The sequence below is a fragment of the Natrix helvetica genome, assembly GCF_964273705.1.
Source record: "Natrix helvetica genome assembly, chromosome: 2".
Taxonomy (NCBI): Eukaryota; Metazoa; Chordata; class Lepidosauria; order Squamata; family Natricidae; genus Natrix; species Natrix helvetica.
The window spans coordinates 181937752-181954680 of NC_138552.1; the positions used below are offsets into that span (position 1 = coordinate 181937752).

General features: G+C 34.1%; 1 protein-coding gene across 2 annotated transcripts in view; it reads right to left on the reverse strand.

The window, feature by feature from the left end:
- Window positions 1-16929, reverse strand: part of ASCC3 (activating signal cointegrator 1 complex subunit 3) — a 225777-nt gene that overhangs the window by 106352 nt on the left and 102496 nt on the right. For both annotated transcript variants that reach the window (XM_081945730.1, XM_081945729.1), the window contains exons 13-14: window positions 16643-16714; window positions 1304-1438 (exon numbers count right to left, since the gene is read on the reverse strand). In XM_081945730.1, the coding sequence (XP_081801856.1) occupies window positions 1304-1438; window positions 16643-16714 (207 nt within the window). The remainder of the gene's footprint in view (window positions 1-1303; window positions 1439-16642; window positions 16715-16929) is intronic.

Consider the following 16929-nt stretch of genomic DNA (forward strand, 5'->3'; position numbering starts at 1 on the left):
CCGGGAGCGCTGACAACATTTCTGCCTCCGCAGCTCCCGGGCGCGGCCAGACGGATGTAGCCACAGCGATGCTGAGGTGGTCCAGGCGGACGAAAGAGAGAGCGAGGCAGCCTGATCCTCGGTCGCTCGCCTGCCGGACTGCCTCGGTACCATTCTGGCTACCTCCGTCCGGCCGCGCCCGGGAGCTGCGGAGGCAGAAATGTTGTCGGCGCTCCCGGATGACGAAGCCACGAAAGCGACTGGGGAACGACGAGAACCTTCCTGCCTCTGCTGGATTTCGCGCGCTCTTCGCAACTGCAATATGCAGTCGCGAGGAGCGTGCAAAGTCCAGCAGAGGCAGGAAGGTTCTCGTTGTTCTCCAGTCGCTTTCGAGGACTGCGGAGCGCGAGCCGGCGGAGCACGCTCAGGAAGGCGGGGAATGGGATCACGTGTGCTGGAGGCTGAGGCAGCCTCAGCCTCCAGCACACGTGGTCCCATTCCCCGCCTTCCTGATGACGTCACCAGCCTCACCAGCCATAAACCTCACCGCACGTCACTGCAGAATACAAAACCTATAGTATTTGGTGCTGAGTTGTAGTCCAAATTGTATGTAGCCACCAGCGTGGAGGAGAAACACTATGCTGCAAAATGCTTTTTCTCAAGCCAGTTTCAGTCTTGTGACAATAGTACAAAAAGTGGCAGGGGAATGTAACAGATTGGTGACATTTTCTACACAGCTGACAGCTTTTGAAGTTGAGCTAAAGGGCACATCCCAAAAGCTAACAGCAATGGCTTTAAGCAATCCTCCCAATAATTTTTATACTTAGCAACAGATATTCTTCATTAAATTTATACGCTTCCCCATTCATTCTACATAGGAACTCTTTGGATATGCAGGTGAAAATGCATACATTAATCTTGAGTGGTAGTTATTAAGTCATTCTGCTTCTTGAAAAAAAACTTGAAGAAATAATTAAGAAAAGCAGCGAAAACAATTTTCTTATTATAAGGGAAGATTTCTCTTTTCCTGCTTCTGTTTTTATTCACTGCTGGATGAAAGTCTCTTCATTGATAGTTATGAATCATGATCTGCCACAAAGGTAGAGTGTGGGTTTGTAGACAGATATTTTATGACTCCCCATCTAGGGAACAATATCACTTAAGACAGCTTCCATGTCTAAGGGAGACTAGACCATCGGTCACTAACTCCTATTCCAGCATCTTAAATTCCTATACCACATTGATTCTTATACATTCTTACTATATCTGATGGGAATGTGTACATAAAAGGTTCTTGTTTTAATAAAGCAAAACTGTCACTTACTTGCTTTTCTGATTGTCCATAATCAGGACCTTGAGTTGGTAAAAAATAGCAAATGTGACCATTGTTTTTAGCTTTTTCACGAAGACCCATAGCAGTTCGGACTGTAGCATTTCGAGCATGAACAAATACCATCACCTTGGCACAAAAAGATATAATATATGTTAGTTATATATTTATTTTTCTGTAACAGAAGATTTGTGGGCATCTTTAAGCTAATTCTTCTAATCCAAAGGAAGTTAACAATGTTTCTGGTACATACTGACATGAATATGAATACATAGCAACATAAATATGTTTATGCAAGCATTTAGAAATTATAATATACAATTAGCTTCTAGAGAGGAACAGTTATGAAAAATGTATTATATGAATGAACGGTGTGTAGACTAGAATATTTTTAAGAATTTATATAATGGAATGTTAAAATAAAATTATCCCTGGCACTCCTAAAATGTAAAGCATAATCATGTGCACATAAAATTGAGAAGAAATCTCAAGTAAAAATAGATACAAAGTATTCGGCCTGAACATTAGTATGGACACTGAAGTGAAATGTTTTTTTTTAAAAATATAAAGACTAAAATACTAAAAATGTCCCATGCTAATACTTTTGGGGCTGGGGCTGGGTTTCTGGCCTCCAGGGTCTGGTGAACTGTCACCTTTGTTCCTTGACATTCCCATGGACAGAGCTGGAATGAAATTTAGAGGTTCTCATTGTCACTGCGTTTATTTGGTTTGCCAGCTGTGCCTGTGTCTTCTTATCAGAAATGATTTACTGCGCATGTCACATTACATTCCACAAAACTACTTCCTTCTTTCCTTTGTCTGTAGGCAGGCAGACAAAGGAGCTCTGCTAAAGATGTAATTAATTTAGTTAGTAAGTTTGTATTTTTACTTTATTTACAATTAAAATGGTTTTTATTAGATTATGCATCGAGTTTATTTTCACTTATTTCAAAAGTATACTATAAGGAAATTCCACGGTCCACACCTCGTTAATTCAGGGCGGAATTCACACCCTGACACTCCTGGACTTACGGATCTTTCTCAAACAACAGGTGGAAGCCATGTCTATTGGACTTTTACACAGATTCATCATCCATGTCCACATTCCTGGATAAGGAGGTCTTGCTCATTTTACTTATGTCTTAGTCACTTTTTGTTGGACTACTGCACTGTGCTCTACATTGGATTACCCTTGAAGGCCACCCATAAGTTATGACAGGCAATGTACAACAGTATTGGGTGCTTCTCAATTTCTCCATGTCACACCATTGTTGTGCAAGCTACACTACCTCCTGATTTTCTTTTGAGTGCAATACAAGGTGCTAATTATCCCATTTAAAGCCTTACGTGGCATGGGGATTGGTTGTTTGTGGGACTGCCTTTCCTTGAAAGTACTTTGCTTGCCTACAAAGTTACCTGAATAGGCATGTTCCATTCCCTAAAATATTGAAAGTGTATCTTCCTATGGTTGCCCTTACCCTGTGGAATACTTTCCTAGTGGCAACCCAGTAGGATCTGATCCTTTTAGCTTTCCAGAAAGCCATAAAGACCTGACTATTGAAGTGCTATGTTTTAGTCTTTGTTTTTAATGTTGCTTTGTGGTTTTAATTTTTTTTTTTTGAATAAAATTTTATTGGTTTTTCAAGATTTATAGGGAAAAGGGTAAATGGACAGGTATACAAATTTTGGCAGTTGCAAAATGTGTGAGGCCCCCCTCCCTCCATACCCATAGTATACATTCATATATAATGCATTAGTATATAATTGATTACAATCAACATATTAGTTCTATTATTAAGTTCAATCAAATTAAACATTACAGTATAAAATCCAAATATAATTCCATTTTCACTTTCGGTCAATTTATAATAATATGATTTTCTTGTTTATTTTTGTGATCTGAGTCTTCTTGCTATTGCCCCATCTCCCTCCACTGGCAGAGCTCTGGCCCCTCCCGTGTCCTGCGTGTCCATTGTAGTGTCTGGTGGTTTCTCTAGGAGTGTTTTATTTTTTTCCATAAAGGCCTGCGCCTCTATGGGTGAATTAATTCTAATTCTTGTCTCCTCCCAGAATATCAGCATACCTTCAGGCATCAACCATCTAAACCACACCCCTTTCTGGTATAATTTATTCGCTAATTGCGAATAATTTTTTCTTTTTTCTCTAATCTTCTTAGGGATCTGCTTCAGAATGGTTATCTCCATATCATGATATGTCAATGCTTGCCCCCTTTGTACACCCAGAATTTCATCTCTTGTGCTTTTTCTAAGGAATTTAATGTGAACCTCCCTGGGTACATTGTGTGTTCTAGCATAAGCTGAGTTCACTCTATAAACCAGGTCTATATCCCACCCCATCTGTTGTTTTTCTTTGTGTGTGAAGTCAGCCAGAATGTTTGTCATGATGTCCCTTATATTTTCCCCATCTTCTTCTATAACATTTTGAAATCTAAGATAATAGGACATTCTCTCAAATTCTAATTTCATCTGTTGGATGTCAAGATCTTTGTTCCCTTTCTGCACCGCTTTAATTTTGTTATGAACCCAGAGTTGTGCTCTAAGATGGGAGGCCATATAATATTTTAAATTCTCATTAAGAGATACGCTTAGAAAGGGGACTTCAACAGAATAAAATCATCTACTTTTCAATCACAAATTCTTCTTTTAAAACAAGTCCGAGAGCCAGTAGTTGGCATCTTGTAGCAATGGATTCTTAAATCAATAAGCAATGCACGAAAAACAACTTTTGTCTGACTTCAACCTGCTACCAATAAATTTCAATGAATCACCCAGTGTTCTAACAATTGAAGAAAAGGAAATGTATATCTATCCATTTTCTTTACAGTAGACATATTTTTTACAAGCCTGTAAGCTGAGAAGAATTTTTGAAAACTAAAGCTGAATGTGGTGCGTGTTAAAATTTGGGAATTCCATTATCTCATACACAGATGGGAATATGTGAATAGCATCAGTTCCTGCATCAGCAAGGAATTAATCATGTAGAATACAAGCCTCATTTATCATTACTTCCAAAACATACTATAAGGAAGAAAAGAAATGAGCAGCATTGGTCCAAGACCAACCTTTTTTTTTCAAAAGGCATCCCTTTTACTCAGCCTATAAAATGAGCTTAAAAAACTAAACATCACAGACAGAAGAGGGTTAACACAGCCTGTCCTAACTATGTCAAGAGAATTTTTTATTTCAGTAGCTAACCTCTATGCATTACATTATGCAAATAAGTTGGAAAAAGTAATTTGGAATAGAGAAAAGTGGTTCCACAGCTACAAGCTGTGTAATTAGATCTGTTCTCTGAAGTTCAAAGCTAGCTCCGGTGTCTCAAGAGCTGAGAGCTTGTGTAGCTTTTTTCAGGAAAACTAAACTTTTAAATGACAAAATATGCAAGCAAAGCACAAAGGAAATGTCTCCAGGTTAGCACTGCAAAATATTGGGTAGGTGCGTGGGTGGGTGAAGGATTTTTTTTTTTAACTAGTCTTTGGTGTAAAGAAATAATACCATAATGATAATTTTTGTAAGAAGCCATTTTAAACTAAAACATTTCAAAAATCTCTTTACAAATATATGACAGAAATTCAATTTTGATTGCTAAGGTGTACAACCTATCTCTAAATTATTTTACCCTGCACGAGAACAAAGATTCCTACTACTTAAACCATCAATCACATAGCTTCCACTAAGATTCTCTTTTGAATGTGATCTTTTTGATTGATAGGAGCTAGAAGTGTGCCAAACATTTCAAATTCAAAAGATTTCATTTTGAATTTGAAACATTCCGCGTCCAGTTAAAAATGTGCATCTTAAAACCCAAAAACAGAAATGTTCCAAGTTTGAAATGCTTCTAGGGTGGTGAATATAAATAAATATTAACTTTGGGACATAAACCAGAGCATTTTGAATATGTTTAGGAATAAGCTATCTTCACAAGTACCCAGCAGGCTTGAAAATTCAGTCAAAAACTTTGTAAATGCATGACACAGGACATTTCTGCTATGCCATTAAAGTGATGCTCCAATTTTGTATTAACAGTATAGCTATCAGTTGTCATCCCACTGGAAGTTTTCTCTTATCCATCAACTTTATTTTATAATCTATTAATAAATAGATTAATAAATAGATAATATCATGGATCTTTGGCATATCAAAGATCTTAAGCATACAGGTATCCTGCAATATTGTTGATACAGAGGTTAAAAAGCCTTGGGGTAGAATACAACCCTGTGTTAACACTTTTATAAGCAGGTTTACTCTGAGTTAGAGAATCATTTACACCTCTTCAGATTTTGAAATGGATGTCTGAATAGAGCAAAGAAGTAAAATTGTGAATGCCACGTTTAAAGTGAACAATTTTTTCCCCATAGATGTTTCTCTTTATGGAATCAAAACCTGCAGAGAGATATATGAAAATGGTAAACAGTTAGATGTCTTTAATTACTTGTTTTGCTGATTGCTGTTGTAAAATAAAGAAAGTAAAAGTGTTATCTTACATGTGGAAACAAAAAAGAAGCATCAAATATATATTTATGCTACAATATACTTGATCTTTTATTTAATTGAATAGGTGACCTATAACTAAAGATCGTTTTTGCAAGCGTGTATACAGAGGTTAGGCTATATATGTCTTCTGTGGCATTTTCCTGAAAAGCTCATTTCAGAGTTGGAGGTGGTGCTATGGTGTTCCCATTAATGGTTAATGCTTTTATTCAAATTTTGTAAATCCTCTCCCCACACCATGCTTTTTCTATTTAGTAGGGTGCCCATATATAAGGATAATATTTTGGAGGATTGGGATAGCAGAAATATTAAAAAAACCACTCTCCACCAATCCCTTTCCACGTCTGTTTTCCTGATTGTAACCTTATGCCAGACACTTGAGACACTGATGGCTTAGTGCTTCTAATATAAATGAACATATATTTTACTTTTGTGATGGAATCTGAAATGCAGAGAGAATTGAGCTTGTGTGCAGACATACTCCACACTTACATGAATACAGATGAGAAAATACTACTGAAAAATATGAAATTGAGCTCATAGGTCATATTTTAATAAGTACTCAGAATTAAAAAGGACTATTATTTATATTTTTTGACCCATGTATGCAACTTGTTGCTAGTGGAATAATAATCTAAGAACATTTATTTCAAAATTTTACATCAGCTTTGAACCCTTTTCTTTTACATCATTATTCATGCTCATTGCAAATGATGAATATCTTTTTAACTAGAAACTTCCTTCCTCTCTGAATTGCAAAATATTCCCTTAGCATCATAGTACCTAGCCACCCAAAGGTACACTATTTACAAGTTACAGTCCCATTTCCTTTCAGTCCCATAAAATAGTTAACTGATAAGCAAGGAATCTGTATTCATTGTGCTGTGTAAATTTTACTTCTTGCTGTCTGGATTTACAGAGCTGCTCTTCAACATTTGCTAAGGCATATAAATTGCAGCAAACCCTGTATCAGCTGATTTATCCAGGTGTCTTTTCTCTGGTTGATCCACCTGCCAATGTGGGAGAACAGCACACAAATGCCTACTGATTTGGGCATTTACCTACTACAGTGCTTCATTATAATTTTCTACACAAAATATAGGATGGTTAGAAAAATCTATGGGCACAGCATTACTAGCTAAAATTGTCAGGGGTGATTCAGAGAAAACATCTGCTGGGAATTCATCTTTAATTTGGCTATTATTCAGAAATTACCTGAGGATGAATAACATGTTAAAAATGTAACAAAAAAGCCACAATCTCCTCCTTTTAATTTGACAGGAGTTGCAAATTTGAATTTTAGCATACATAACAAAATTATTAAATTGCCTGAAAAATATTTCACCTTAGTTTCCAAGAAAGGTTATTTCACATGCCTTATAAAAATGCCTATTAAAACATAATAAACGCATTAAATAGAAACACTTATTAGAACAAAAGATAAATCAAGATGCAAAAGAAATCTCAATATTCCATTGCTATGATTTCGAGCAACAAAACATGGGTGTAAGAAAATATATTACATCTTTGATTAAAAAAATAAAAATAACTATATCCATCACTAATAACACTTACGTTTAACCTGAATATTTGCAAATATACTCCAAAAGTAAAACATCCTGTTGATTGTTGCATTAATATTCACAGTCACATGCGAATCCAGTCTAGGTTGAGTTTCCCAATTAATGGATTAATCAAGGTAATATCATGTATTTTTGAATAATGTTGAATATTTTTCATTTTTTCCTGATATTAACATTATTTGTCGATTGTGTTTCCTTCTCATGCTATATTATATTCAATAAAATGTGAATCAACCATAGTTTTCTTCTCATTCTGATACCACTCTGACATTTCAGTTGCTATGTATGTCCTTGTTTTGCTGTATCAAAGCAAGTATATATCACCCATACAATAACGTTCTCTCAAAAATCTATACTTTCCAAAATTTTAAACCGAAAACTCTACGTTAAATTGTCAAAAGATTTCTAAGCATCAAGAAATATTAAGGCAGTTTGTTTTTCATTCTGTTAATCCACGTACTCTAGTACATTAAGAACATTTCTATTATTATTTATTTGATTATTTGGATATTTGAAAATTGCCTTTATTATTTCTATAAATAGTCAGGGTGACAATATTCCTTGCTCCTATTTTCCCACAACTCTGTGAGGCCAGTTGGACTGAGAAAAAGATATTGGCCCAAAATCACCCTGCCAGTTTTCATGCCCAAGGCAGGACTAAAACCCATAGTCTTCTGGTTTGTAGGCCAGTACCTTAATCATTACATTAAACTGGTTCTCTTATCTCTTAACTGTTTCTTAGGTAAATAAAACACCACATTGGTCTTCACAGATAAAATGTAAAATATTTTTCAGTCTTTCAACTAAAACTATTGTGAATAACTTATAATCATTATTCAGTAATGACATTGGCCTATATATATTTTTGACAAAGTCAAAAATTCTTCTACTTTACGAATCAGTACTAGATGTGCTCCTTTTTAACTGTACAATATCTACTATCTAAAATGGAGTTCATGATTTTTTTGCAAAGGTAATAAAAGTTATCTTCAAAATTTTTATAAGGAGAAGATAATCTGTCAAGGGTTTTACCTTTACTTATAGCAGTCCAAATTTCCCTTTTTATTATTGGTCCGCTTCATCATTCATCCTTGGGCATCTGTTAAGTTCAGTAGATTTTGTTTCTTTAAAAATTCTCGTTGATGAAATGTCTTTTGTTTTGTAGTAGCCATACTACTGATGAACTTTTCTTGAATATTTTACAGTATTGGTCACTATAGTTTTTTTGTTTTGTAAATTTTCTTTTCCCTCTCCTTCCTAAGCAATTTCCATGATTTATTTGCTGACTCAAAGTTCCTTTATTTATGAAAATTCTATTTTATTTCCATCTCTCTCACCATTAACATAGAACATTGATATTTGAAATGAGATATTTTTTCTCCCTGGAGATCTCATTAGTTCATTCTCCTTTGCCTTTATAGCCCTTAGAATTCTTTGCAATTTTTTTGGTCTTTTTTTTTTCAAATTTTCAAATTTATTTTTCTGTTGAATAAATTGTCCTCACATGAATGTTTTGCTGGTATTCCATACTATTTTAATATCAGTATCCTTACTGAGCTCCTTCTCAAAAAGAGAAGAAGAATTATTTTTAATTCTTCCACTATTAATTTACCTTTAGATAATATTTCATTTAGTCTTCATTTAGAAGTTCTAGCTTTCTTCTTGTATATTAAAGTCATTGGACTATGGTCAGAAAAATTCTTTGGCAATATTTCAACTTTATTAACACAAGTGCCCAAACTTTTTGAAAGCCAAAACATGGCTTTTCCAGATTAAAATTGATATCTTTCTAAAAAAAAATTCTTTAGCATCACCATTTTTATCTCTCTCTATATCAATCAATTCAAGAGTATCCATTATGTCAAATAATATTTTTGGTAGTTTGCTTTGCATCATTTAGATCCCTTTTGCTGATGTTCTATAGTTGTGGCAAGATTAATCTCACATTAGGCGCCAACTTTTATATGTGAAAAATGCACATTTGTTTTTGTTTGGAGTTTAAACTCTAAAACGTGTCTTTATTAAATTAATCTACACTCCCACAAATCTGCCTTGATCATCAGATAATATCATTTTTGTTGCAATTGTGGATTTATGTACAAAATAACTCCATAAAATTTCTCTCCCTAGTTTTTATACATTATTTTTTTATCTTTCATTTTACATGTGTTTCTTGTAAACAAACTACATACAATTTTAATTTCCTTAAAGAATGAAATATCTTCTTTTTTCTGGGGAAGAGGGTATTTGCCCTATTTATATTCCTACATTAGGCACCTGAGCTCCATGTTTAAAATGCCTAACCTATCAGTTTATAAATTTAGAAATGTCTAATACCTCTGGCGCCTAATGAAATAGTATCTTCCCCGGTTTCCTTTGATGTTAACTGTGTAGTTCCTTCCATTTGTATCTATTTCAATCTTCTGTTTTTTGAAAAAAATTCTTGTGTTATGAATTGAATTAAGACAAAATATCTTCTGCTTAAAAGTAAAAATCTCTTCTTCCAATTAAGTCCACCAAAATGGTATCTTCTTCCATTTTGTCAGTCAGCACGATATATCTTTGTCTTATGCAGCATTCTAATGATATTTCCTTCAGAAGGATTATATCTGAATTACTTATCTTTAATTTTGAATTAAAGAGTCGTATAATCTGGTCTCTTTTCCTTTATCAAAAAAAAACTACTAATATATTTGATCACATACTTTGAGATTTACTGATATGCACACTCACTATAGCTACTAATTAGTTATGGAATGACTTTATTAGTCTCAGAGAAAACATAATAAAAGAAAGCCAACATATGGCATACAAACATATCTACATTTCTTTTAAATTTACTTCAGAACTGAATCAAGTATAACACTATAATAAATCATGAAAGCTGATTAAAACTGGAACATGTGTCAAAGGGTAAAAAAAAAAATCTCATGTCATCTGTTATTTTTGTTTATAGCTCTTTAATATAATTTTCATTATTCACTTCCTACATAATTTGAGTTAGATTAGATGGAATTGAATAGAATCAATTCCATCCCAAAAAGTAATTTTTTAAGTAAAACTTGTGGAATTATAAAACGTTAGATATAATTCATTACCATCAGCACAGTACCTATCACCATATTTACTATACTTTCAGAGCATTGATTGATCCCACTGGAACCTTAGCAAATTCTCTCATCTTGTTTAAGGATCGGTTCTAAAACAAATGCTTAATAGTCTCAGATAATTGCACATATACACATATTAAATATTTACTTGATGACTGCAAGAATAATCTTCAATGTCCTTTTTGTGTAAAACAGTGGACAACTGCTTTTTAAAGTAGGCAAAAATCAATTATTTTGGTCTTAATATTAGGATATTGCAACATCAAAAAAAAAAATTCTCAATGATTGTTCAGTAAGGACAATTGAAAACATTGTACTACTGGAGATTGAATTAAGGGGATAGAACAGTAACTCACATGGTTCATGTTTGTACCATTTTTGATACTTTATATTGAAGATAAAAATGATTCATGATACAATAGTGGAAATGTATTTGTATTAATGGATTATTAATATATATTATCTATCAACACTGGGAAGACAAGAAATGCTATTAAAATATTCTTTAATGCCTGGAGGCTATGAAGATCTGGAAGGAGAGATAAAGGCTCAACATTGACTGACACATGGTGGATGTGGGTTCTCAGGTTTTTAAGAACTGAATATTTGCCATCTTTGTTCTTCATGGACTGGATATGTTTGCTGCCTTAAGTTATTTATAAATATAATACAAACAAACAAACAAACAAAAACAGCTGCAGTTCCAGAGAGAGAACTGATGCACATTGGAGTGGGGGTGGGGGTTAGCTCCTGCACGAAGAGCAGATCTAGCTCTAGCCAGGAAGACCTTTGTCCAGATTGTTCTTGTGTGTCAATTGCACAAGGACCATGATTTCATTTTCACAGTCACTGTGCCTTAATTACCTCATGTTTAGATTACTGCTATACATTCTTTATGGAGCTGCCCTTGAAGACTATTGTAAAGTTGCAATTAGTTCAAAAAATGGCTGCATGGGAATTTATGGGTGTACTCAATAGGAATATGACATCTTAGCTGCCTAAAGCACTCTATGTAATTTCTGGTTGGCAGTGTGATTTCAGGTGAAATTCAAGGTGCTGGTTGTAGCATATAAAGATCTTCAAGCAGAGGCATGGAATTTTCAGAGATTACTTTTCTTCCATGTTATTGCCTGCCCTGTAAGAATTAACAGAGTAGGCTAGCCTGATTCCATCCTTAAAGCAATGATATCTGAAGGGTCTCAGGAAGTGTGCCTTCTCTGTTGCGACACCTAATCTCTGCAATAGCATCTCTCCAGAAATGTGTATTTCAATCCTTGCATTGTTTTTAAGCAAGCGTCTTGAAGTTCTGGTTCTTTTCTGTTTAGATATTATCATTCCTTTTTGAGTTTGTGTTCTTTCTGCCACAAAGTAGGTCTTAATAGCAGCTCTTACCCCTGTTTGATCAACTTTGTCCTTTGTTGACTGTCAGCAACACTCTAGACATCTGTTCCCCTGTTTCATCTCCCACAGCTCCTCCATAAACTATGGAAAGTGATAGCATCCACAAGAGAGAGGTCACATAGGTGTAATCCAATTCAAGGCCTCAACTTCCCCCATATTCCAAGCAGCAACCAAAGCTGTGGATGGACCATACAGCAGACAAACATAGAAACCCCTTAGTTTCCTCTGCAACCCCTCTGGGTCCATCAGTTGCTGAGGGATGACCAATTTAATAGGTCCTACCTTCCTGCAGTGGATAGTGTAAGAACCAGTAAGAGTTTTAACATTTCAATTAAAAGAGATTCTGTAAGTATTTAAATGGACCATATTCCAAATTTTCTTAACCCCCCAAAAAAATTTGTCCTAGAAATTCACATGGTGAAAGCAAACTAATTCTGTATAAAATAAAAATATTATCCTTAACAGCAATTAAGTTGGTAAAGCAAGAATGCTATTAGTATATATGCATTGACTAACTCAAAGAGAAATAAGATACTACTTTCATTTAAGCACTTGAATAAAAATAAAAGGCTGAATTCCCAACTTTTAATTTCCCAGTAGCAAAGAAGAGCTCAAAGCCAAGAAGCCTGGAGTAGGACAGCTAAAACATTTTCTCCATCTGTTGTAACGTATGCTTTCACAGAATAGCATTAACTTCTTACTTTATTTATTCTGTAATACCAGTAATGCATGGAACTTCATTGCATTTATTTTTTTTAAAAGAGCTGGTAATAATGGATAAAAGACAGCCTATAGACATAATGTTTTAAGGTGCAAAGAACTCATAATAAATCCTGGAAGAAAAAAAAAACTACTGGGATTTGAGCATGACAAGAAATGCATGACTACTATTTTCACAGTCAGTATTAATAATACATTTGCATTTTAACCTATGATATACAGCAAAATGCTATCATTAATAACAACAAATTATTGATAATCATTACTCCTTTTTACAATGCAAATAGTTGTTGTAATCATGGTGTGTGTGTGTCTGTGTGTGTGTGTGTGTGTGTGTGAGAGAGAGAGAATTAACCAGTTAAATAAATTTAAAGCCATTTTTCCTCTATCACTTCTGCTTATATTTTTAATAAAAGAAGTACTTCAATGAAAAGGCATGTTTAACTAAACGAATAAACAATGTTCTGATATTTTAAGTTTAAGGGGAAATGTTTAATCTCTTGAGTAGTGTATTACTAACTGATATGATTTATCTTGGGTTAAACAAACACATAGTATAAACAGTTTTTCTTATGACAATATAGTTATTATTACTGTGTTACCATTTACAATGACCCAACACTAAATAGCATGGAGTGGAGGCCTTATGTGCTCTCTGTCAACCTTTGGAAAGGATATAGGTGGCCCTTGAATTACAATCACAATTGAGCCCAAAATTTCTAAGACATTTGTTAAGTAAATTTTGCCCCATTTTACAAACTTTCTTGTCACGGTTGTTAATCACTGCAGTTGTTAGCTTAGTAACACAGTTGTTAAGTGAATCTGGTTACCCCACGGACTTTGTTTGTCAGAGGTTACAAAAGGTAATCACACGACCCTGGGACACTGCAACCGTCATTAATGTGAACCAGTTGGCAAATATCCAAATTTTGATCATGTGACCATGGGGATGCTACAATGGCTGTAACTATGAAAAAGAGTTATGTCCTTTTTTCAGTGCCATTGTAGTTTCAAAAAGTCAGAATAACAGAGTTGGAAGGGAACTTGGAGGTCTTCTAGTCCAACCCCTTGCTCAGGCAGGAAACCCTATACATTTAAGTGACAAATGGTTGCCAGTTTTTTCTTAAAAGCTTCTAGTTTTGGAGCATTCACAACTTCTGGAGGCAAGTTTTTCCACTAATTGTTCTAAGTATCTGGAAATTTATCTTTAGTTCTAGGTTGCATCGTTCTTTGAAGTCACTAAATGAATGGTTGTAAGTCAATGACTACCTTTGGGTCAAATGTATTGAAACTTATTTCTCCAATGCTACATCTACAATTAGGTCTTTCAAAGAATCATTTAATGAACCTATTTCATGTTGGATCTAATATTTTATAGTCTGGTGCATCAGATCACCCTGTTTTAATTTGTGCAGATTTTATCACCATAATCCTCAGTCCGTTCAATCTTACGGGTGTTGAACTTGCTTTCCAAATATTGTTCAAAATGTTACAACTACAGCAGCTTCTAGAAAAAAATAGTATTCATTCCATAGTGCAAATAACAGACCGATTCTTTTCTATAAATTTGTTTCTATATTAAAGAACTTCCTTGAGTCATTGGTTCTAGCTGGTTTGACAAGAGAAACTCTTATTTTTAACATATTTATTATTAAAGTTGTATGCCGCCCCTCCCTTATGACTCTAGTCCATGAAAAATAGTCCAGTTCACGAAAAAAATAATTCAATTGCACATACTGTCAGGGTCAAAACCAAGAATGACACATTTTGGATAATTTTATTGTTTTATTTGCGAATATACATTTTGTGCGCATTTGTACCTATTTAGGTAGTAGTTGTATTTTATACTGCTATTCCAGCTTTGCATTTTCCAGATTGTTAATTTTAATTTCTTCTTGTTGCATATGTGTAGCCTTTGCAAGACTTTTAGCCTTTTCTGATTTAATACTTTCTTTTAATAATTTTCTTTTGGTCTGTATGCACTTTTATTAACCACCCTGACATTGTCAATTTAGTGTTGGATATTTTGAATATTTGAATACCAATTCTCTGGTGCTGGTTAATGACTGTAATAAAGTTAAGTAAAAATTATCTCCTGAATGCTCATTAGAACAAGCTTTCCTGAAGGACAGATAGAATGTTCTTTCCTCTTTTTAAAGAAAAATGCAATTAGGAAGTTAACTGAATAGATGCCAAGAACATTTTATGGAGCTTTTCAAAGGCACTAGTTATCAATGTTTGGTCACATGTAGACCATATTTTAAAGAAGGGAAGAAAGAAGAATTAAAAGGAAATTGAACAAGACCTTAGCACTAGACTTTCCTCCAATGTTTTCCTTATGCCATTCCAAATGTATAATTTATTACAAAGTACCTGAACTTATGAATGGAGGCAAATATATGTCTCCCAGGATAATGTTGCATGATCGAATCTGGGTTGACCACTGGGACCAGAGATTTACTCTTCCATAAGTTACATAAACGCTTTTATTTGAACTTATTCTGAATTACACTTTTTTAGGCAAAGAAAAAAATCAAGATGAATTTAGAAATGTGACATTCAAAGTGAAACAAAACATTTAAATATGAAGTGAGTACAGATGAAGCACTTAAAAGCTCATCACTTTTTACAACAGATACCCCAAATGAATAAGTACAACTGGAAACAGCATTCCCCATACCCTTTAATACAGAGGTCTCAACTATGGCTGGCTTAAGGAATTCTGGGAGTTGAAGTCCACTAGTATTAAAGTTGACAGTGTTTAAGACCCCTGCTTTAATAATAGACATATTTTAATTGACTTCTGATTTAAATATTGAACAGTATTTATTATGGAATCACTGTCTAGGTGGTTTATGCCAGAAAAGAAAAATTAGTTTGTTTTGTTATGCATTTTTCAACCTCTTTTTTTAATCAGTGGAAAATAGGGTAAAGCAAACACCAAAAAAACAAGCTATTGCTTTTATTTTTCTTAATAATTCCCATTTGTTAATATAATGACCCCATTCCCTGAAATCAAATTAATTTTCATTGCTCATATTGTTTTTATTTATTTAACTTTTTCCCCAAAGGACTACCAGGGTGAAAATGGATGTATTTTTAATTTCTTTTAATACAAATACATATATCTCCGATATCACATTATTTGCAAACATAATGCTAACCCAATTTGTAGGCAGAATTTTTCCTTTCCAACAAACCTAATACCCAAGAAACTTTGCATATATAAAATGGGGTACTCATACCCCTGAATGAAAGATAACTGGATAGTAATAGGATGATGAAGTATTAAATTTATAAATCAGTTGTTCTTTTCATACTTAGAAATGGGGATGCAGCTAAACAACTTCACTACAATAGGATACTATATGTCGTATTCTTATTTGCAGTTGGAGACATTCAACCAAAGGCTACAAACTTCACAAAAACCTTAAGTGAATTTCAGTGACTTTTAGGTTGGATCACCCTCTTGAATGTACATATTGGAATTATAAAATATCTAGGCTGTGTCAGTTGATCAAGCCTGCCACAAAAATGTGTCCATATCAAGAAATGAAAGGCAAGATTTTGGTGAGTCAGGTTTCCTGGCATTGTGGCAACCACTTGATGAGCTAGAAGACACCATTCAGCCTAATAGATTACAGGTGATTGTTAGAGCACTCATTTTCCATGGATCAATCCAATTAAGTGCTTTATTTGTTAAAATAGGAATGTAGTCTGTTTGCAGAAGAATACATTATTTCATTAGGTCAGGGCATATTTGTTAATATGTTTATATTACAGAACAAGAGCAAGAACATATAAGAAATTTTACTTTTGCATACTATAAACTTTAATTCCACAGGCTGTCATTTTTAGACACCCTTTATTCAAAAGTCTTGAAAAGGATCTCATCTGATTTCCAGATAGAATTGACAAAAATCAAAGTATTAATATATGAAAAGTATAATTTCTAGATGATGTTATACACAAATCCTTTCTCAATAAAAACCAATAAGCCAAGTTTACCTGATGCCCAGCTGTTACTTGCTTCAACACATTTTCATAACAAACTTCATCCATATTAATAAGCTGCTGTACCTGAAATTTAGGATGCAAAATTTTATTTTAGAATCATAGTCTTGGTTTTGATCCATCTGTTTAAAATATGGTGTGTATTTTTAAAATTCACATAATATATCCCACTATTTGATAAACAAAAGATATTATGTATTTCTCTTTCCATCAGTGGTAAAATAACACAGTATATATTACTTTCAAACATAATGCAATGGTTAAGGAAAACCACAGCTTAC